The 22,543-nt window shown below is 38.3% G+C and overlaps 3 protein-coding genes across 3 annotated transcripts; 2 read left to right on the top strand and 1 right to left on the bottom strand.

The window, feature by feature from the left end:
* Positions 1 to 58: 58 nt before the first annotated feature.
* On the bottom strand, positions 59 to 7,204 carry ube2kb (ubiquitin-conjugating enzyme E2Kb (UBC1 homolog, yeast)). Its single transcript, XM_044028800.1, has 7 exons — positions 6,646 to 7,204; positions 4,981 to 5,074; positions 4,820 to 4,878; positions 3,964 to 4,046; positions 3,762 to 3,861; positions 3,496 to 3,624; positions 59 to 2,187 (listed from the first exon to the last, which is right to left on the bottom strand). The coding sequence occupies exons 1-7, from the start codon at positions 6,706 to 6,708 to the stop codon at positions 2,113 to 2,115; spliced, it is 603 nt and encodes a 200-aa protein (XP_043884735.1). The 5' UTR covers positions 6,709 to 7,204; the 3' UTR covers positions 59 to 2,112.
* smim14 (small integral membrane protein 14) lies at positions 5,670 to 14,889 on the top strand. The gene is made up of 6 exons (XM_044028801.1): positions 5,670 to 5,710; positions 9,164 to 9,329; positions 10,198 to 10,293; positions 11,144 to 11,192; positions 11,337 to 11,488; positions 12,417 to 14,889. Exons 3-6 carry the CDS (start codon positions 10,219 to 10,221, stop codon positions 12,453 to 12,455), a joined length of 315 nt encoding a protein of 104 aa, XP_043884736.1. The 5' UTR covers positions 5,670 to 5,710; positions 9,164 to 9,329; positions 10,198 to 10,218; the 3' UTR covers positions 12,456 to 14,889.
* A 224-nt stretch (positions 14,890 to 15,113) lies between these two features.
* On the top strand, positions 15,114 to 20,579 carry map9 (microtubule-associated protein 9). The gene is made up of 13 exons (XM_044028798.1): positions 15,114 to 16,158; positions 16,255 to 16,345; positions 17,288 to 17,752; positions 17,839 to 18,017; positions 18,113 to 18,221; positions 18,314 to 18,381; positions 18,467 to 18,519; positions 18,626 to 18,788; positions 19,079 to 19,165; positions 19,256 to 19,420; positions 19,503 to 19,648; positions 19,971 to 20,106; positions 20,255 to 20,579. Exons 1-13 carry the CDS (start codon positions 16,087 to 16,089, stop codon positions 20,372 to 20,374), a joined length of 1,854 nt encoding a protein of 617 aa, XP_043884733.1. The 5' UTR covers positions 15,114 to 16,086; the 3' UTR covers positions 20,375 to 20,579.
* Positions 20,580 to 22,543: the final 1,964 nt, after the last annotated feature.

The following is a 22,543-nucleotide window of genomic DNA, read 5'->3' on the forward strand; positions in this document are numbered from 1 at the left end:
ACCTGATATTGCCACTCTTTTTTTTTGTTTGTTTTTTAATCAAAGAAACATGACACTGTCACAATAAATAACCATGCTTTATATACTGCTGATGCTTGCTTCCAAGAAAACAAAAAAGGAAAATCTTTCAATCAAAATGGAGAAACTGAGATGCAACAGCCCCTTTTTTAAGTTGTCATCGTGCAATATTGTACATAGTGAGAACACCAGGAAGACGGGGGATGGGGGGGGGCGACTCTTTTTTGTTCTTTCTTTTTCTTACAAAATATAGATTCAGCCATCAATGGTGCACACTCATAACAAGACGGCTCTTAATCAAGGACCTGGCTATTTACACAAAGGGGATATTGTGTGTGTGTGCTCAACCCCCTGACGGACAGTACCTATTCATTTTTTGGTTCTGGCTGGGAACATGATTAAAGTCATATGAGGAGACTGCACGATTTCTCAGTGTCGTACTGTGATGTACCACTGTGTTGTTAGGGACTGAGCGGGGCAAGCATAAGGAAGTTTTTAAACCAAAGATCGACCACGTGTGAGGATGCACAGACACCCCACTTCTTAAGCATTAATTTACAGTTCATGAACCTCGGGTCAAAAACACTGCAGAGCTGCTATCTGCTTCACAGAAGAACAGAGGAGTTCCAGCCTCTTTCAGAAAACCTCAATGAGCACTTTTTTTTGGCTGTGTAGTAAAGCATGTCTGGTAATATAGAACATCACTTATAATGCCTGTACATATGGCCAAAGTTTTTGATTGGATTACGGCTGCACTACCGCTGTGATCAGTGATAACGCTCCTTGACTGAGACTGAGAGGATGAGCAAACCTTTATCCATGCCTGTGGTCGAAACCGACTACTCCGAAAATCCAGAAATAAAAAAAACCACTGCATTGCAACCTCAAATCCTTGGTGACATTCAGACACGCACGTTTGTTCTTGAAGCGTGTCGGATTAATCTGTTCAGAGCAGAGAGAATTTTCCATCAATAGAGAAGGCCGTTTCCCTATAGATGACACGACAAACTTGTGTGTGCTCGAGTTGTTCCAGGAGTCTGAAGGGACTTAAATCAAGCAGACACCTCATCACATATTGGCTCAACTCAATATAAAGGCCGCATAGGACACTTAAAGACGCGTGAAAAGGTTGGACTGTGGCATGTCATGACCTTTATGGGCCTGAGCTGGCGCTGAACTCCGGAGCCATAAGGGCCAGTGTTTTGGCTGTGCCACCTCTAAACATCAATCTTTAAAATAAAATAAAAATATTAAATAAAACTAAAAAAGTCAAAGGCATTTCTTATGGGTTCCAGAAGCATAAAAAGATCTCTTCCATATAACTGTAAACCAGGCATAGATTATATTTAAAATAATTTCTTTTACAATGCCATGTAAGAAAAAAAGTATATCCCCATTGTATTTTCAAATGTACACGCATCTATTTACAGATAACTTGTGTGTATGTATGCGGATGTTGGAGGATGTTGGCGAGATCTTTTTTTTCCCATTCCTACAGACATCTGCAGATGATTGATGCCTCTTAAAAAAAAAAAAATCTGTTACACTGCTCATACAGAACACAATACAGTCAAGTGAATCTAAATCCAGCAATAAATGTCCGTGAGAGAGAAAATAATCTTAACACAAGGTCCAACCTTCAGCTGAAGGAGTAAATGTTGACGTGGTGAGAGAGCAGTGTGAAGATTTCTTTCAAATGTTTCCGTGGGAACATCTACCAGGCAGCGACAGTAATTTGATTCTTCGTGATATTGTTTGACACATTTTAGGGGGAAAAATATTTCAGTTGCCAATGTGTTAAAATGGAATGGAAGACGTGATGCATGACTGAAAGTTTTCGGGGCTTATTATAATACACATTTTGATTATGTGACATCAGCAGAATGAAGGCAGGCAACAGTGTGGTGTGTGTGCATATTGGTGATTGAGGTGCTACCGCTGTCAAATTTGTAGCAAACAAAACGGCTTGGACTGCTGCGGTGAACAGGGTGTTTTTCTGTGCACTGAAAGGCGATGATGGTGGAATGTGCCCGGGGAGGAGCCGATGCTGTGACGAAGGGAGTTTTGTTAGGGATCCTCACGCCTGGTGGTCTCTCAGTTGCTGAGGAGCAGCTCTGTTGCAGTTTCCACATCCCAGGATCTTGAAGACAAGGCTGCTATTACTGCATTCTGTATGAGAGGAGAGAAGAAGCAAAGAAGTCATAATCTGTGTCAATCTGGAATATCAAGCTAGCAAAAAACTGAAGGGACAATTCGTCGTATGCCGGGGTTCTCAAACTGGTACAGGAGAAATACTGTTCTACTGTGTATACGCCAGAGTATGTGATCAGAGTGAAGCTGAGGAATTGTGTCTGAAGTATGTGTGCTGAAGATGATGATGAGAGAGCAAATTATGTTATTGGGAAGAAATCTGCCTCCTGTGAGAAGTCTGTTGCTGACTTTGCTTGGTCTATTTACACAACTGTATTTTAACATTTGTGATAACGGTTTTACTTTGAGAGCTCTATATTTTCTCAGGTGGTACTTGGTATAACACGGTTGAGAGCCACTGCTCTAATGATTAGTAAATATGCAAACTGTAAAAGCTTTTGTCAACAATGCCATCTTTTGGCTAAGTTTCTGTTTGTTGCTGCTATGAGCATTCATCTCATCCTCAGTGATCTGATCACGTCCAGATCCGAAGACTCCCAATCTATTCTGACTGTGTCCTCAGATCCAATGAGAACACCCTCTGTCCTCAGGATGGATTCGAGGTCGCCTCCTCAGCTGATGTCCTACTAATTCCTTAACCAATAACTGAAGCTGTGAGGGTAAGAAGAACTCTGATTCATTTGGGCTCCCCTTGTCTCTTTTCTCTCTCGGGCACTTACTTGCAGGTACACACAGATATTTTTGATATCTGTGCCAGTTTGGACCAGCTCTGCTCAATCTTGTTTTCTTTCTTCAAGGACAAAAGAAGTGCTCACACTTTGGTTCAATGTCACTCTCTCCTACAGACTGTTTACACACTTGGCATGACAGTTTGTCCTCTTTGCAAAGAACAAAGTCATAAAAGACTATTTGCTTCTCAAGCAATAAATTTGGATCTCACCAAGCAAAAATTTCCATCACACCTGTACAGTCGTCTTTGAAAGCATCATTTTCTTCTTCTTACAAACAGTCATAATGTCAGTTTGTATTTTAATACAGGGTGTAGATCCGATTATTTGTGGTCACAGGAGACGCATCCAAGATGTATTTTATTGCCAGGTGTGAACAGTCCTGCTAAGTGTTATCCACATACAATCAGATCTCTGAGGAAAAGTGTTAATTACATGTCCGCACCAAAAAACTGTTCAACTTCATCAGAACTGTTGATTGCTATTTTCTAACAAACTCACCATTTTTTTTCTGGCAAACCAAACCATAAAAACAATACACCTTTTACAATGATTTAGTCATTACATTATTGCAACAAAAACACACAGTGATTCTGACCTTATCAAAGCCCATGGCACAGAGTTTGTCTATTTTACGTGTGTAGTCGGGACTGGAGACAGGAGCGCCAGCATAGACGTGAGACCACAGCCTTGCAGTCTGTTTGAACATTTCTGGATTCTGCTTATACTGAGGATGCAGAGAAAGAAAGAAAAGAAAGATTTTTTTTCATTGACATTGTTTTGTTTTTGTATTTTAAACAAAAAATTACTGTCCCATCTGACTAACAATAGCTGGGGCAGAATTACCATAGATGTCCCTCTCACCTGATTGGCTACTACTGCATCCTGTGGGTCATCTGGTTCTGCTGCAGCAAGAAGAGCCTGTAGAGACAATAGCACCGTCCGCAGTGTCATAGCTGCTGCCCTGAGTGACACAGATGAAAAGTTGGAGCAGATAAGAGGGTGCTTTCACTGGTGTAAATGCTCGAGCACTACAGTTCAGAGAGTTCCAGCGTGTCTCACTCACCACTGGTCTTTTAAAATATCCAGACATATTGCTCCTGTCACAGAACTGATATTTGGGTGCCAGATCTTAGTGATGAAACGAACCTAAGATAGACACATGTGAGACGTTATCTCTAGGTAATTGAGGTCATGGAAAATCTCAGATACACAGGAGACATTTACATGCACATAAACATCCTGATTTTCACCCTCATCCTTATTTTTAGTATATCTGATGTAATCGGACAGTATGAAAGCCATAAAAAAATGTATCTACAGAGATGATTCTGTAACAACGTCTGCTCTCAGATCATCCAAAACAAGGAGCATATAACTGCTTAGACTCTGGCATCACCAATGTTCCAATGTTGCAATGTTGTTTTTGAGGGAACACTGGGATTTAGGTTGCTTTTTTTCTTCTTATTCTTGTTAAATAACAATTGCAGAAATAATAGACCACCTATAATGAAAATAATTGTTTGCTGCAGCCATAGCTGTGTCTTTGAATCCTCAACTTGAATATAAATCAAAGGATATTTTGTTTGTGTGTTTTTGCTGCCAGAAATTTGATTTGGATTTATCCATTTGGTCAACAGTAATCACCAAAGAGTTCAGAATCAATACTATCAACTGTTGGAACACATGATGTGATCAGATTTATGGGTTAACAGCCACAGCATCCTGCTTTCTGCGAAGAGTACATTTTACAAAAAATGGATTAAGAGCATCATATCATGGTTTAAAAATCACAAAACCAAATTGTAAACTCCAAAACCCATGCTTTTAACCAGGATAACAATGTACACGTAAAGGCACTGGTGTGAGAGGCAAAGGAATACAACAGGTACCAAAGAGATTAAGGATAGTGACTCACATACCTTTGGTGGGTTAAAAGGATATGTTTCTGGGATTTTTATTTCAAGCTGATACCTTCCACCTGGAAACCAAAAAATAAAAATTGAATGTTTCATCACAAGTAACCATACAATTAAAGTCTTGCGACAAACAACTCAGTCTTGATGCAGGTGTGTAAAAATACCTTCATATGGTGTATCTGGTGGACCTGCTATCTCCCCCCTCAATTCTGTGAAGTTCTCGTCCACCAAATCAACTTTTATCTGGTTTTTACTCGTCTATAGGTTGAGAAAAAGTGAGAGGGACACAGTGAAACATCTTGAACATAATGAACTCACAGTTCTGAGCCTTTGTCCTGACATGTTAGTGTCAAGCATGAAATCACATTCAAATGAGAAGCTACAGACTGTGCTAAAGGCACATTAGCATCACATGTTTATGACATGCCTGTAGGACATATACAGTGTGCGTATAGTAATGATAAAAACTAAAATAAATCAATTTGAACAGTATAGCATCAAATCAAAATATACAGTACATTACCTCAGTTTTTCGATATACATATGCTGAAGTATATGATGTTAACATTTTTCTGATTTTAATTCACTGCTAACACAGACCAAGACAGTCTGAGCAGCTTACGCAGACACTGGAATACAACACCATTTCTATTCCGACATGGTTCTATACTGGGGGAAAACCTCTTCTACTACTATCTTCTCTCAACAAAGATATCCTTTACTACCTGTAGAGTATAAAGAAGTAAAATCAAGCTGCAAAGTCTCTCACTGCACTTTCAAATCAATCATCTTCTCATTTCCCAGCCCCCCCAAGTCGATGAGCCATGAGGGGGATTTGTCAAGTGTCCTAGGCTGCCATTATGGGAGAAAATGAAACAAAAACATGTCTTCATGGTAAGTTACTGGCCTCCAATTATTACAGTTCAAGCTCTCTTTGGGATATGAATATTTACTGTATAGCGTAGTGTTGCTATAGGTTTTGATATATTGTGCAGCCTTCATTTATAATGACAACAATAATAATAATAACAATAATAACAATAATAATAATAGGGCATTCTTGGTTTTACATTTCTAACAGGATAACAAACTTTAAATTTTACCACTAACTTAAACTTCAATGATTTATGTGTCTGATGTAAGAAAATGTCCCAGTTTTGGAATTAATAAATAAATAAAGTATGTCTATCTATTTCTCAACCATGACAACAACATAGCTTGCTTGTACAGCCATGCTGGCAAAAGTTAACATGAAAAACCACCAAACTGGACACACCAGATACATTACACGCTTAAAAGATTATTTGTCCTTCCACATTAAAACCGACGTCTATTTGAATATAAATAAGTTTGTTTACTGAAAGATCTCACAGCTCAACAACACAAGCTAATGCTAGCTGTGGATGAGATGTCAAAAAAACATTAATGCTAGCGATCTTCTAAGAGCTGCCAAACCGACCTGACAGTCACTAAACGAGCGCCAGTACACATGACTAGTGTCGTCCTTACAGGGATACGGTTATTTTAAGCGAGGTTATTAAAAGCTAGGCGGTATTATTTGTTACAGAAACACTGGGCCTGTCAATATACATCCCCGGTGTTTCCTGCACACGCCCACCCGACATAAACACGGCAACTTCAGCCGCACGCTGCTACAAAGCTAACAGCTAAAGTTGTTGTGCTGCCTGAGGCCTGAGCTACTGCTGCTACACGGGACGTAAGCGAAGGTAATTCAAGTCTGCTGACACTTAAAATGTTCATAGAGTTCAAACAAACAACACAGAATTAGCTGCATTTGGGTGAAAAAACAAACAAATGTGTGATCGCACCTCTTCGCTTTTGAGAACTTCTTTGAACTCCCGCTTGATCCTTTGGACCGCGATGTTAGCCATGACTGTGTCCGCTGAGCTGCTGCTGCTGAAAGGAGTGATAGTCCGGGGGCCCTTCTGTCTCTCTCTGCCCTCAGTGTTGTCTGGCTGTATGGAGACTGCGAGGTCGGAGCTTTCACAATTATACGGTGTCCTTTTGTCACTTTCACATTAGTGGCAGCTTCACCGTGGCCGTCGACTACCTGCCTGCCTGCCTGCCTTCCAGCGGACAGCGTCAGTCAGTCAGTCCAGAACATGCACTCAGTGCTGCGGCTAAACGGAGCACCAACTGGAACTTTTCATTCATGAGCTCCGCAGGCTGGAAAAAAAACGTTTAGGTTCGTGTTCTTTTCAAACTTACCTTCAGGATATTTCATCATGTGACGAATACAATGCATTTACCACAGGCACATTTAAACGCCACGACCTTAAATCTATGTTAATTATTGATTTTAAAAAAAGAGGCAAAAGTTAGAGAAGCAGAATACAGAGCGGTACCACAAAAATATTCTTTGCATTGAATATAAAATGATGAAATCATCATCATCATCATCATCTTCCCCAAACTCTATGATCCAATTTGATTGCAACAGGCAAAGCACACATCACCATCAATACTTGTAAACAACACAGCACTATTAAATAAAATGTGCTCAAATGTGCAAATTTCTTTTGCCAGTGAGGCTTATACAACTGCCTATATCTGGATAAATGATGACCAAGCCAGGGCAAAAACTAAGTATATATTAAAATAAGAATAACAAAACAACAATAAAATAAGTAAAATTAGAGGTCAACTGATATGGGTTTTTAAATATACATTCATGTCTGTTGCATTGAAACGTTCACACACAATGCTGACTCAGCTCAACATGACTCTCTTTGTGTTCCTCAATAAAACTGTTTTGTTTTCGTGTCTGTGGAAGACAGATTAGCATAACAGATACACTAGTACAGTGAGATGGCAGCAGACTTTAGATTAATACATTATCCCCATCCCCGGTTCTCCAAAACATGAGTGAGGTAGTAAGATACTGAAACAAATTTTGAAAGAGAACAGTTCGATCAGAAACTGCTCTAGACTCACCTGAGGCATGGAGGGAAGCAACACTAGCAGTGTATTGGCAACAGAAATGACCCACTATAGCTTTACGATATCAGGGCAGCTGATGGCTGAAGAATGATTTTCATTTTTTTTCAAACATTTGATTATTTTTCTCTTCTTTTGGCTTTTCCCTCTCTACGTGATCTGATAAAATATGACAATTTACAAGAGTCCTTTGATGACTTTGAAGCAAGTGAAATTACTCACTGTCATAAGTAGTTGAATCCCAGGTATTATAACTGCAAATTTCATGGCAAGGTAAGGCAGCTTTATTTGTATAGCACATTTCATACACAAGGGCAATTCAATGTGCTTTACAAAAACAAACAAAATGACTTTGGAAACATTAAAATGTACAATAACCCTAATTACAACATAAATAAAACAAAATACAGAGTAATAAAAAGAATGAAAGAAAACAAAAACAGACTAAAATGGAGCATAGGATATGATAGCCCTGCATACAACAACACTTTTCACTTGTTAAAAGAATGTTAAGTGCAGGAGATTAAAATTTTAAAATATGCCTTAAAGAGTTACATTATAAACATATGACAAAAAACTGTTTTTAACCCAGATTTAAAAATATTCTCCTTTGGTGCTTTCAGTTTGTAGATTCAAAAATCAGGAGCAACAATAATACAAATGAGGATAAAGAATATAAAATAAGGGATAAAGGGAACTATAATGGGGAAGTTGGTAATTTAAACAAAATCATTTCAATTGAAAGAGCAAGTAACTTGGATATGATTTAATTTCACACCTGTTTGGGCAGACCATTCATGTAAATTATTTACTATAATATAATTAATTCTGGGCCACAGGGTGGTAAAGTGGTTAGCACTCTCCTGGAACAAGGGCCTTTCTGCATGGAGTTTGCATGTTCTCCCCGTGTGTGCGTGGGTTCTCTCCAGGTTCTCCGGTTTCCTCCCACAGTCCAAAAACATGCAATGTGGGGATTAGGCAAATTGGACACTCTAAATTGAGGAGTTATGAGATTAGACTATTAGGAGTAGCTGAGATTGTCACAGCACCCCTCGCGACCCTCTGGTGGAGGATAAAGCTGTAGATGATGACTGACTGACTGATAATTAATTCTTTATTAAAAAAAGAATTGATCCCGAGATTTAACCAGCTATATAAATCTTTCCAAAATTGCATTGTGAAGCCGCAAGGATCTACTTCCAACTTGAACCTTGAATTTACCACCATATCTGAGCAGCAAGACAGACGTTGGAAATCCTTTCTGTGACAAACAGTTGGACTGTTTGTTTACTAGGCAGGAGTTATAATCGTGCCTTATTGTGATTGGCTGAAAGTCCCGTTCATCAAACTCGTAGCCCAATCAGAAATGTGTAACCTCGCCCCTCACAGGAAGGTCCCGGATGTCCGTGGTGAAGAATAGCTGGTTCACGTGCACTTAACAAAACACTGACGGTTGACATGTTAGCTGTTTGTCGGTGAAGGCGGAGGACACCCGTGCGGCACCAGCAGCAGATGTTAAGACACAAAGGGTGTTTTTACCAACTACCAGCCTCAAGTAAGCGATGTACCTGTCTCTAATCATGGTTGTTAAGAAGACTACACACGGCTGTGTGTGTGTGTGTGTGTGATGGGGTGAGTTTGTGTACACTACAGGCTGCGTTAGCACGAAGCTACAGCTCAGGTGGTTTTAAATTATGTCGAGAACGTGACTGTGTATAATCTTAAACAAACTGGTTGCTTTATGAGGAGCGATGTTTTCTGTAGACTCGAATTCAAATGACAACTCGATTTGTTTGTCATTATAAAAATAGACAGGCCGCTGCCACCCATGGAAAATATAACGCCCCTAGCAAAACAAGGCAATGCTAATTTATTTGCATTACACTTTTTGTCATGGACAGCTCATTACATCACAAAGAGCTACACATTAAATTTAAAGAGTGGAAGAACATACAGATACTACAATTTATTTAAAACTAATCAATTTCATAAATGAAGGAATGAAAATAATGCTAGAATAACAAAACAACTTCTTTTTTTTTCTTTACAACACATGGGATTTGTTTATCCTTAATGTAAAATGCTATTTTTAAAAAGTTTAAAATACCTTTAATGCATTTATATATAATATATTGTGTGTGAATGTGTGTAGTGTAATATATATATATATATATATATATGTGTATGTATATCTATATATGTGTGTGTGTACAAGATAATGAAGTGAAAGCAGTAGCTTAAAGAGCAGTTTTTACCTATTTTTCAAAACATGTCTTTGTGGGCCAAATTGTAGTGTCCTAACTCAGTCTCCTCCCTTATAATCTATGCGCCAGTCAGACAACAATAGAGCGCAGCATTAGGTTTCTCTTTCTTGTTCAAGACTGTCCCAGTTAAAGACAGTACTTTTTGGCTTGGTTTTCAAGGTGGACTCCATCTGGTGAGAAATGGCAGAGGGAGGCTTTGACCCTTGCGAGTGCATTTGCACCCAAGAATATGCTATGAGGCGTCTCATCAACCTGGTAAGTAATGAAGCTTATCTTAAATCTAATTGACTTGATTATGACAAAGTTGAGGTGCAGTGACAGGTCAAAGTATTGGAGTTTGCTTAAGTTGCGAGAAGGAAGCACATACATTAACAAACAGCATGTAGATTTAAGTCTGTAGAACAGTGGGGAAGTGGAACAACCGCTGAATGACGGAGCCACCAGATCCTGGTTCCTGCTCAGTGTTTATCTTGAGTCAGTACTACCACACAAAGATGTTTCATTATTTCTGTTGTCAGGTTTTCTTTTCTTGGGAAATGTTATCTAGATTCCCTTAAAAAGTGTGTTGTAAAAGATTAAAAATCGTTAGCTTCAATGAAGGATTACAGCTTGTAGTTGTGTCAGTTTCGATGTGACCTCATTGGCTCTTTGTGGACAGGTGTAGCTTGCATGGCAAGCTGCAATTGGCTGACAGCCCAAAGCCACTGTTTTTTTCTTTTCTTTTGTTTTGTTTTTTTGCTTGCAGCAGGAACGGGTGTAGTCTAAATAACTAAAAGAATTTGAGCAGCATACCCATTATACTGTAAGGACGTGCCCTTGTAACCAGGATAACAAACTGAGGCCTCAGATACTGTAATTGTTATACACCATCCCCTTGTATATTGTGCATGATTCACATGTGTTCGTGTGTCTGATGTAATGACAAACACTTATTGTGAATGTCATAAAGTTTTATTTGCAGTGTGATTATAGGTTGGCCACCTGTATTTTCTCTCATGCCAGATGAGGGCAGTGGTACCCAGAGTAAATGAAGAAGTCGTTAATATGACTTTTCCTGCTCTTTATTTCTCCTTTTGATTTGTTCCCTCTGAAATGTCTCTTTCAGCTGAGGCAATCCCAGTCCTACTGCACAGACACAGACTGTCCTCTGGAATGTATGTATGACCACATTCGTCATGTAATAACTGTAGACTATAGCATAGCTTGTGGCAACTTGCCTATACTCAAGCATCTCCTCAAGTCAAGAATACTAGTGTAGGGTTACATTTTTGGCATACAAAAGATGTGTTTGTGTGCAGTGCCAGGTCCAAGTGGGTCAGTGGGTGGAGGTGACCTGACCTTCCCCATGGTCCTGATGGGATGGGTAGTCGTGGTTCTGGTCCTGTTCCTGCTACGCCCATCCAGTCTCAGGCGTTCTCTCCCCTTGGGGAAACCATCTGGGCCCCACAATGTTAGTACTGATCACACTCTCTTTACATCAGAAACAGTATCATCTCAGATGTGTAGCCACTTCCTCACCATGGTTTCTTCAAGGTTTACTAAGGTCAAAAATTTCTCTTTTCTTTTCTTTTTTAACGCTGTTTCCCGGTATACAGGATGCATTGCATTATATATTGATATAAAGCCAGACATAGGCTGTTTCTGTGAACTCATGAAATGTCTTTTTAGAGGCTTGTGCTTCTCACATGATGGTGACAGTACATTCTAAATACTGTGGCATACTCTAAAATGAAAGGGAATATCTACCTTCAACAATGAAATTGCTTATAAATATGGTCAAATTCTGTTGCAGCACAAGAAGGCTGCAAATTGATGAAGAATTGTATTTTTTCAGTATTTCATTTCATTTATTATCTGACATTATATCTATCTAAATAATGGAACAAGGCAATTGGCAAATTGTTTAAGTGTTCTATTTTTGATTTCTTCGACAATTCATACTTATAAGTTATAATCTAATTTTGGTTGTGTCCTTTCGTAATGCTCCATCTTGCTTTCAAACTATAACACAGTAAATAGTATACTTCTGCTTTACTTCAGCTTGAATTACGTCAAATTGCAGTCACAATATCTGTTAACAAAGGGAGTGTAGTCACTCTAATCACCTCCCAAATGCTGAGCCATTAACAACAGATACCTTCCATGATCCTACTGAGAGCTGCCTTCAATGTGTATAACCTTTTAACCTTAGCTGTGGTTCCGTGTGTATTCACTTCATTGTTTACTGTAGTCGGTAGCATCTTTCTCTAACCATATGATTGACTCAGACCCTATATGTATATATACTTAAACTAGATTTTTAGTATATACAATACAATACAATACAATACAAGCAAGGCCGCTCATTTGACTTGATGTCTGTTTGATTTGGGTTACAGGGCCATGGTAGAGAGCCCCCAGCACCTCCCATTGACTAGCATTGGAGCCTGACTACCAGCTCTCCTTCATCTGCTGTGACTGCAGCTGCACAGTTAAATACTAACTGTGACCAAGATGGCTCCATCTCCCTGTCAACCTTCATACACGTATTTTTTTTCTCTTTTTCTAATACCACAGTTTTGCTGGGTATATCTGTCTGTTGATTGTTGTTACTAGAGCCCAGCTGATACATGGTTGATGAGGCCAATGCAGATAGGAAATTTGAAAGTTTAACATTTCATAATAAACGATTGCATTACATCAAACAAAAATCTTAAAAATTGGTTTTGTATATCTGCATCAGTTGGGTTCTGCACTGTGCTTCACCATCAGATGGTGTGGTGCATTCTTCTGAGTCAGTTCCTGATCTCAGTTCTGGTGTTCAGAAAATGAGACGTGAGGTCAAACTAAATGAATGTGTCACATGGGTTGGAGTGTAAGTGTGAGCTAGCCGAGTTTCGTTTGGCAGGTAAATTGTTCCTCTTATTAATCGCTACCAAGTAAGTTTCTTCAGACTCTGAAACATTCCTCCATTTCTTCTTTGAAGTCTGTAAACGGTGCCAGTAATGATGTCATATCACATTTCATAGCACTTTCAAACCAGCACAATTACTTTTCAATTAATTTATTAATTCAGAATTAGGTTTGGTTACCATAACATTGCACATTGATTTCTCATCTCATCGCCTTCCGCTTATCCGGGTCAGGGTCGCAGGGTCAGTAGTTTCAGAAGAGAAGCCCAGACATTCCTCTCCCTGGCCACTTCCACCAACTCCTCTGGAAGGATCCCCAGGTGTTCCCAAACTAGCCCAGAGATGTAATCTCTCAAGCAAGTCCTGGGTCTGCCCTGGGGTTTCCTCCCAGACGCCCGGAATGCCTCCCAAGGGAGGCGTCCAGAAGGCGTCCTGGCCAGATGCCTGAACCACCTCAGCTGGCTCTGTGTGGAGGAGCAGCAGCCCTACTTTGAGCTCCCCCCGGATGTCTGAGCTCATCACCCTTGCATATTCTTTTTTACGCAGTAAAATCAAAAGAGGGCCTTTTCTCTGAGATGAGCTGGCTGTACAACAGCATCACAAAAGCAATGAGAGTGAACCAAAACAGTCAGGGTTTTGGCCAGATGGCTAAACTCTGAGCTGAACCTCGTCATAGCTACAGATTCAGGTGATCATTTTGTGTATGTTCATTACCAGAAACCTCTTTCACACTGTCTTAGTGTCTTATTTTTTGTTTCTCATTATAAGAATGCTGTAGGCACTTTTAAATATCAGATTTGGTTTATCTCGTACAAGTGATGTAGAGGGCAGTATATTTGCAGTACTTTTTATGTGCTATTGTATAAAATTTAAACATTTGATACACAAAACAGTAGAATCTCCTTTTACTTTTGCCAAAATTAAGAGTTTCAGGAAAGTCTGGTTTTAAGAAAGTACAACATATTCTAGTCATGTTAAGATGACTGTATTATAATACTATTACTTAATGAAGAAAATCATTATTGTATATGGACTTTGTAGTACCAGTAGTCAGGTGTCTTTGTTGGCACTTTTGTTGAAGGTGTGTTGTAGAAACTATCTGAAAATGTTGACCATGTGTGGATGAGGGCTTTTTGTCCTCACTGACAATCACAGCAATGTGATAATTGGTAGCAGAGTTACATTTTACCTCACAACTTCTGTATCATAACATGTCCAACAAATGAAAAAGACATTTTCAAATTGTGCCAAGTTATTTTTATGATTCTGGTCCAAGGGCCGATTGATAGAACCCTTAATGTTTGTGAATGAACAGCAATATTTTTACATACTTTTCATTTTATATTTAAGTTGCCAAAGGTACATGGTAAACCCCTAAATATTGTTAGCACTGTATATGTTACAGGATTATGTTATTGTGTTTGTTATTTAATTTGCTAAATATGTGATTTGACATCTAAATTCCAAACATTTCAGTGATGAAAGGTTTTCCTCCAATATGTACTGTATGTAAATGTGAGTATCAACCCCTCTTTGATACGATCTTAAGAAATGTCTCCTGTTTTGTTAGTCACTATTATGTGAAATTCTTCTATGCCCCCTATCATGGAAACAAAATCAACATGTATATCTGGTCTTTCTCTCAAAGGTGTCATTATATCTAATAACTAAAGGGTGTTTTTAAACATGGTCTTCAGTGGCTGACAACTCTTCATTTTCTTTTTTCTTTTTTACATCTTGCTTCTTGACTTTTTTCTAGACTCGGATATGACAGGGAGGAGATGAAGGAAGAAAGCAGTTGTAAATAATGAAGGGGGAAGCCATGCTAAATGGTTGAGATAAACAACTGGTCTAAATGATACCACAGGAGACCTTGATTTACTGTTAATGTTTTAGAGCGGAAGGGCTTCAACTATGCACTTTTCCTATAACAAAACAAAAATAAAAAGTCTTAACAGTGTCACTCTCTTGAGTGTGTTTTGTTTGGATCTTCATTGGAGATGGAGATATGTATCTTTTTTCACCTGCATCTGCAGTACTGAGGGGTTTTAAGTTTCAAAGCAGTTCAGAATATAAAATATATATAAAATATGAGCTGCTTCATACTTATATTGTAGTTTTCACTCTGCTATGCTGACAGCATAATTATTTTTGAGAAGTTGCTTTGCATATTATGATTTGATATATGTTTGTTTGTTTATTTATTTATTTATGTAACCTTGACTTACACATTGAGCTACCTTTCATCCATGATAACATGCTGCTTACAAGTGCAGTATATTCTACTGAAGCATTATTGTAGTACCCTATCAATGCGTGACATTAAATTAACGTATATTAATCTATTTTGAGTCAAAGGTATTGTTGCACATGAAAGTAACAGATAGATAGATATTGCAATGTATAACTTTAACTTGGCCATATCCAGAGAGAGAGAGATACTGAATTTTTATGAGAGACAGGTCTAATACGAGATCTCAAACTCACGGCCATGGCCCCCTAATCAATTTCATGCAGCCTGCAACTTAATAAGTTATGCTTTATTTCTAGCTTAATTTTGCTTCCTAAATGTTTGAAACAAACACTTTTACTTTGAAATGTTAAGCTTATATCACCCATCCCTACTGAACAGTTGTTTTTGTCACTTGACCAGCCACTTCCGATTTTGCATCATGGATTCATTGTTTTGTTCCATATTTGAAACTTTTATTTTGAAGTTAGGCAAAATATCATTACAAATATTGTTAAATTCCCTTAGATGATGGAATTATGTGATATAATGTGTCCCACTACTAAACAGTTGCTATTATCACCAGACCGGCCCCTTTCTGACCAGACTGGACGCTCAGTGCCTCCCAGGTCATTTGAGTTTGACCTCTGGTCTAATACAGCTTTGTTACGCTTCAATGGTTTACGCATGCGCAGGGTTTACGTAGGTTTCCCTGGGTTACCATCAACAAGTCTGTTAGGTCGCTGTAGTTACTTCAACTTGCCTTTAGATAAATACTTTTACAGCGGTGTGTCGTGCGATGAAACAAACAATAGGAATGCGCCAAGCGGACATTTTCCAATGGCTTCAGCCATAATTAGCCACAGAGCTAGGCTCAGTAGCTAAGTGGCGAACAGTGGCTAATGCTAATGTCAGTGTGTTTTCAGGATGACAGACCAAGAGTTCGGGACTTTGGCTTATACAAAAAGCCCGAAGACATCCAAAAGAACAACATTTCAGGTAAAATAAACAAACATATAATTGAGAAGTGAGAGGATTATTAAAACTGACAGTCTGCCTGTGAAGCGTTCTCATGAAGCTGTAATGTCGTCTAAGGATGAACTACAGGCTGCTGTCTCTGCCAGAGCGAGTAAAAGCAAAACACCTCTCTACTCCTACTCCGATGATTTCGATGAAGATGAGGATGGTAAGATAGGAGAGCGTCAAGTCCTCCACATAAACATCTATGTAATAATACTAGATGAAGCTCTCTTTACTGCCTTTACTGTAGCTGATGTTAAACAGCTATACATTATTTTAAAAATAAGTAGCCTTTTTTAAACTAATATTAACTACTAACTTATTATTTTTCAAGTATTCTGTCTTTTGCTGTTTTTTATTTAATTATGGTCCCAATTAGGGATGGGAATTGGTATCAATATCGGTCTGATTGTGGTAAAAAAATGTGATATCCAATACAATCCAAAAATCCAATATATTGCATGCTTTGCTAGGCACAGTCTAAAAATGTAAATAAAAATCAGCTAAAACATTTTAGCTGAGTCATGTTTGGGCTGTTGATTTCTTCTGTTTGGCAGAACAATATTTGTTACTAGTGATGGGACAATACAAACTTGAGTAGATACCGATACCCATATTAATCCGATACAGTCATTTTAGGTCGATAGATACTTTAGTGATCCCTAGGGTAATTAAAATTTCAGACCCTTTATGAATTATGAAGCTGTTAACAACACATTTGTGCTGAGTCATTTCAAAGACACAATTCTCCAGCTGTGTAACAAATATTGTTCTCCCAAAAAGAAGAAACAAACATCCGATACTGACTCTCATCCCTGTTTGTTACACAGTTGGAGAATTAGGTCTTTGAAATGACTGGGCACAATTGTGTTGCTTACAGTTTCATAGTTCATAAATGGTCTAAAGTGAGTGTATTGGACTAATATCGTAGCTGATATTGGTATTGGACACAAAAAGTGGTATCGTACCATCCCTAGTCACAAGTGAGCTCTGTCTTTCAAAAGTGGTTAAATTTACTTAAATAATTATTTATTTAACAAATAGTTGCCAATTGATTGCAGCTGAATCTCTGTTTTTTCTACATTAAACACATTTCTCTATTTCACAGATTTTTTCAATAAATTACTTAAATCAAGAAAAGAGAAGACTGATGCATTTAAGGCCGGAAAGTCTAGAGCCAAAATCAACGACTTTGATCTTTCAGACGATGAAGGAAAACTTCAGAAAACAAAGAAAGTTTCATTCCTGAAAACACAAAGAATCAGCTTTCCCTCAGAAAACACTTCAGTGTCACATGAAAACGAGCCACCAGAATCCCCAATCAGTGGACATGATAACAATAACTCATCATCTTCCTTACAAAGCTCTAGCAACAGCATTAAACATGACACAGGGTATAAAAATAGTGTTGGGGAGCCTGTTGATCCCCAAATCCTGAGAGAGAACTCGAACAAATCTCTCTCACACCAAACCTCAGAGGACACTCTTCTGGACCTTCCTTTGTCCTTACCCTCTGACAGTAGGGAGACAGAAACTCCAGGACCTGAGGAGAAGACTCCACATCTATCAGCAGGTGTGTTTACTCTGTTTTACAAGCCATGTCGATCACAGTCAGTGCAGATGTTCAATGCAGCTTTCCACATAATTGTTGTGATTCAGAGCCACCTAGGCCCAAGCCAAGACAACGGACTCGGGGGTTAAGCTTTCACATTGCAGAGAAGTTGGTTGAGGGAGCTGAAACTCAGGAACTCAGCAGCAGACCCCAGACTTCCTCTGCATCCATTCCCCTCTCCACTGATGCATCCAGCACTGCTGCTGTGAGGAGCTGCAGTCCACATGTGTGTTTAAGTGTTTGATTTTTCAGCATTCTAGAGTTCAGGGTAAATGGACAGCTGTCTCATAAAGGCACATTTGTTGTGTTGTGTTTTCACAGTGGACAGAAGACGATCACCCGATTTCACATAGCCTCAGCAAATCCTCTTCTGATCAGAGTGAGCAGTCACAGCTCTTCACCAAGTCCACGGTAGATTCTGGATCCATAGGTACTAACTGGCATGCTCCGCACAAATTATATTTTTTTTTTATTATAAGTTTCAACTCATTGATCATCCTGATATTTAATTTCTCGTTTCAGCTGACTTTACCCCAGATGACAACAAGGAGCAGGAGAGAAAATACTCTACATCATTTGAAGAATTTCATGTAAGAAACTGTGCCTCATATCAGATCTACCCTTCCTCTCGACCTTATTTTAGTTTCACAAAATCTACGTTTTGTTTTCTTTCAGGAGTGTTCTGTTCCTCAATTCTCACACACCCAGGAAAAATCAACTGACACCAGGTAGGTGCAGTAAATCTCTCAAAACGAGACCATCAGATGCACACATCTTCATGAATAAAACAGGAAAATAACTTGACTGACAATCGTTTTATATCATTTTAATTAGGTCTTCTAGTTCTCTCTCAAAAGCCACTCAGAGGTCTCGGAGTGCGTACCCCAGAAAAGTGGAATCCAAGTATTTGGGCACGCTCAAAGTTCTGGACCATAAAGTTTCATTCCGAGAGAATCAGCCACAGATTGCAAATTCTCTCAGAGCTGCCATTTACCAGGTCAGTGTGATAATGACCATGAATGTAAGGTTATATCATATTATTCTCTGGTATCAGGTACAGAGGACAGGGTTCTGAAAGGCCACTTTGGGTTCACAACTCTTGACTTTTCCCAAAGTAAAAATTTAAATGAAAAGGACATTGGAATCTTGGTCAAGACAGATGTGTCTATGATTGTACATATGTCATTTATCATTGTATTAACATGGTTGTCTTACTCACTTATTGTCTGCCACTTTATCCTCCACATGTCAGTAAACTAAAATACTGCTCCACTCTCCATTCAACAGGAATGGCTTCATAAGAAAAAGGAAAAGTCAAAAGAGAAAATGCAACTAAAGAAGAAAGAGGAAATCCTCCACGAAAAAAAGAAAAAGGTGAACAATATTTCTTTGTCAAGCAGACATCTCTAAGATTACAAAAAGCATGGTAATTGAAGATATACGCACCCTTCTCATAACAAATAGGATGAAGAAGCAGCAAAAAAGGAAGACGCTGCTGTATCATATGAGGCTTGGAAAGAAAAGAAAAAGGGGAGTTTGCAAGCAAAATTCAAAGAAAAGAGAGATATGATGAGAAAGGAGCAGCAAGCGAGTGAAGATAAAGAAGAAAAAAGGCAATCTGCTAAACAGGCATGTGATTGCATTACAGGATATTAAAAGCATCTCTGTGTGTAGAAGGGAGTATGACTTAGTTATGTGAAAATCATTACAGGTGTTTGAAAACTGGAAACAAGAAAATGATCATCTACTCCAAGAGAAGTACAGAAAACGGAAAGAAGCTGAAAATAAACTGAAGCTAAAAAAGCAACAGAAGGAGGAAGAAAGAAAGAGAGAGTGTGTGTCTGCTTATTCTAAATGGTGAGTATAAATCACTGACCTCTTCATGTGTTATTCATTTAAAAATCATGAAATATTCATTCATTTGTGTTTGAACTGGCCATTACTGAAAGAATGGTTAGTGTCTGTTTTTGGACAATGTAAACTTGATTAAATATTTGAAGCACACAAGAGGGCATTCAGGAAATACAGGTTTTCATTGACACTGATCAATCATGAGAATTTAGTGGGATGGGAAAATGCTCAACCACTAGATGGCAGCCAAAGCTTAATGTGTAGCCACGAGTTATAATGACCAATAAATGAAATAAAGTTGTTTCTTTATTTTCTGTAAATGATGAAGGTGTGAAAAGAAGACGGATGTTCTTCATGAAAAAGCCACAAAGGAGCGCAAAGAAGTTAAAGATAAGACGGCAGAGGAGCGATACATGAAAGAAGAGAGAGATAAAACGGCTTTAGATACGTATGAAAACTGGCTGGTAAGTAGATAAACTTAAATTATCAGTGATTAATGTTATCCAGATATGCTTAGTCCTCCTACATCTGTTCATGCTCAAAGAGGTGCTAATAGAGGTCCTGTATGAAATGTTTGTGTTTCTTATCATTGAATATATTTTCTCCCAACAGGCTAGAAAAGATTTAGAACACAAAAGACAGAGAGAAGAAAGACAGATAAAAGAGATTCTCCGGGACAGCCCACCTCCACCATGGAGCCCTCCCAACAAAACTGTAGCATTTGGAAAATGATATTTGAATATTTCCATGCTACCTCATTCAAATTCAAATTCATTCAAATCTGTGTTTTCATTTATAGCTGTTAGATGTTATATTTGAGCCAGGTGTTGTATTAAAGTGTAGTTTTAATGTTATGTACAGGGTGACATGTCATATCAGTATAAAAGAAAAGCTAATGGGATTTTCTGCACTAATAAATTTGGTCTTTTATACCGTATTAACATCCGTGGTTTTCCACTGTTGAATTGCCGTTAACTTCCATTTAAAGTTAATATTTGTCTTTGGGGTTACAGGAGATTACAAACCACGACACCACATTTGAAACAGCTCTGTATTACAACACATTTGTGCTGAGTCATAGTCTCCAACTGTGTAACAATATTGTTCTCCCAAAAAGGAGAAGAAATATAAACAGCCCAAACGTGATTTTTATTTACATTTTTACAGTCTGTGCATAGTGAAGAATGCAATATATTGGATTTTTGGATTGTATTGGATTTTACAGTTTGTTTTTTGTTTTTTAGCTTTTTATTTAGACATTTTAATCATTTTACATAACATTTCTTGACAGATACATAAATGTGACAAACAAATGGCAGGCAATATAGAATACAATAAAAATAAATAAACACAAATAAAATAAGAGTAGTTATACTAATAATAGTGACAACCACAATAATAGCAGGCAGAAGAGTAAATAACTGTACATTTTTCAAAGAGGAATTTAGATGGGCAACCCTTCCCAACATTTCTCTATCACATCATCCCATCCATCAGACCCCCAGGTACCTTGAAATACAAGTCCATCTTTGCACAAAAGTGTCCATAGTCAGCTGCAGACTTCCCGCCATTCGCTCCATCTTGTATACATTTTTCAGTCCCTGGACCCATTGACCTACTGTTGGCGGTTTTACATCCCTCCAGTTCACTGTAATCATTTTATAAAAGAATCCTCAGTAGATATCTCTGATCTGCATTATATATATGTCTTTGGATATAGCTCCTATCATAAACAACATTGGTTCCGGAGTGACATCTACCTCCAAAATAATATCACCAAAATAATCAAAATTACCTTTTTAACATTATCCCAAAATCCTTGTATTGCCAGGCAATCCCAAAAAATTTTTGTGGTGTCTCTGATATTTCCACATTTTCGCCAACATAATGCCACATTGGGGCTTTTCACGTATGAAGAGATGATAAAGGGAGTATTAAAAAATCTGACCTTTACCTTCCAGTCAAATTCTTTCCACAGTTGGCTACTAATTAAGGTTCAGCAAACCTAGACCTCCCTGTCTTTGGGTAAATGAGGGTTTTTTAATCTTACTCTCTGTCTCTTTTTTTGCCAAATAAATGTTGAGATTAGTTTGTCTAACATGTTTAAAGTGGAAGCAGGTACTCTTACAGGAAGGGATTGAAACAAAAAAGGAAGTCTTGGTAATAGATTATTTTTTACTGTTTCTACTCCCACCGCGTCACATCATTTTGTATTTGTTTAATTAATTTGTCGTAATTTGCCTCAACCCAACCCTAACTCTAACCCTAAGGTGTAATAATAATTCCCAAACACCTAAATCCTTGTTTGGACCTGTGTAAAGAGACATTGTCATTTAATTGTGTAGGCCAGGTACCTGAAATCATCATCGCTTCTGATTTATTTTCATTCATTTTACTGTATATCCCGACACTGACCCATATTCATGTAGGCATTTCATAAGTGTGGGGATGGAAAGAAGTGGGTTTTTTACAAAAAAAGTAAAATATCGTCCACAAATAGAGCTATCTTATAAGTTGACCCCCTTCATCCTCTATCCCTTCAATCTGTATATTTTGACGTATCGCCTCTGCCAAAGACTCAACACTAAAGGCAAATGGGCGACAGTGAATCCCCTTGTCTCACACCCCATTCAATCCTGAAAAAGCTAGAGCAGTTAATCCAGGATACAAATTATTTCCTGAAGCCCATTTCTATCAGTGTCTGCCTCAGAAATACCAACTCGTCAACTCGATCAGATGCCTTCTCTGCATCTAAGCTGTGAAGCATCGACGCTTGTTTGTCCTCTGTCGCTATTGCCTGCAGGTTCCTTATGTTATTTGTTCCTTAGTGTCCTAGTATGATAGACATCTGATCTGGTTGAATTAATTTCTTTATATTTTTTTGGATTCTTGTAGCCATTA

Source organism: Solea senegalensis, linkage group LG6, assembly GCF_019176455.1.
Source record: "Solea senegalensis isolate Sse05_10M linkage group LG6, IFAPA_SoseM_1, whole genome shotgun sequence".
Classification (NCBI taxonomy): domain Eukaryota; kingdom Metazoa; phylum Chordata; class Actinopteri; order Pleuronectiformes; family Soleidae; genus Solea; species Solea senegalensis.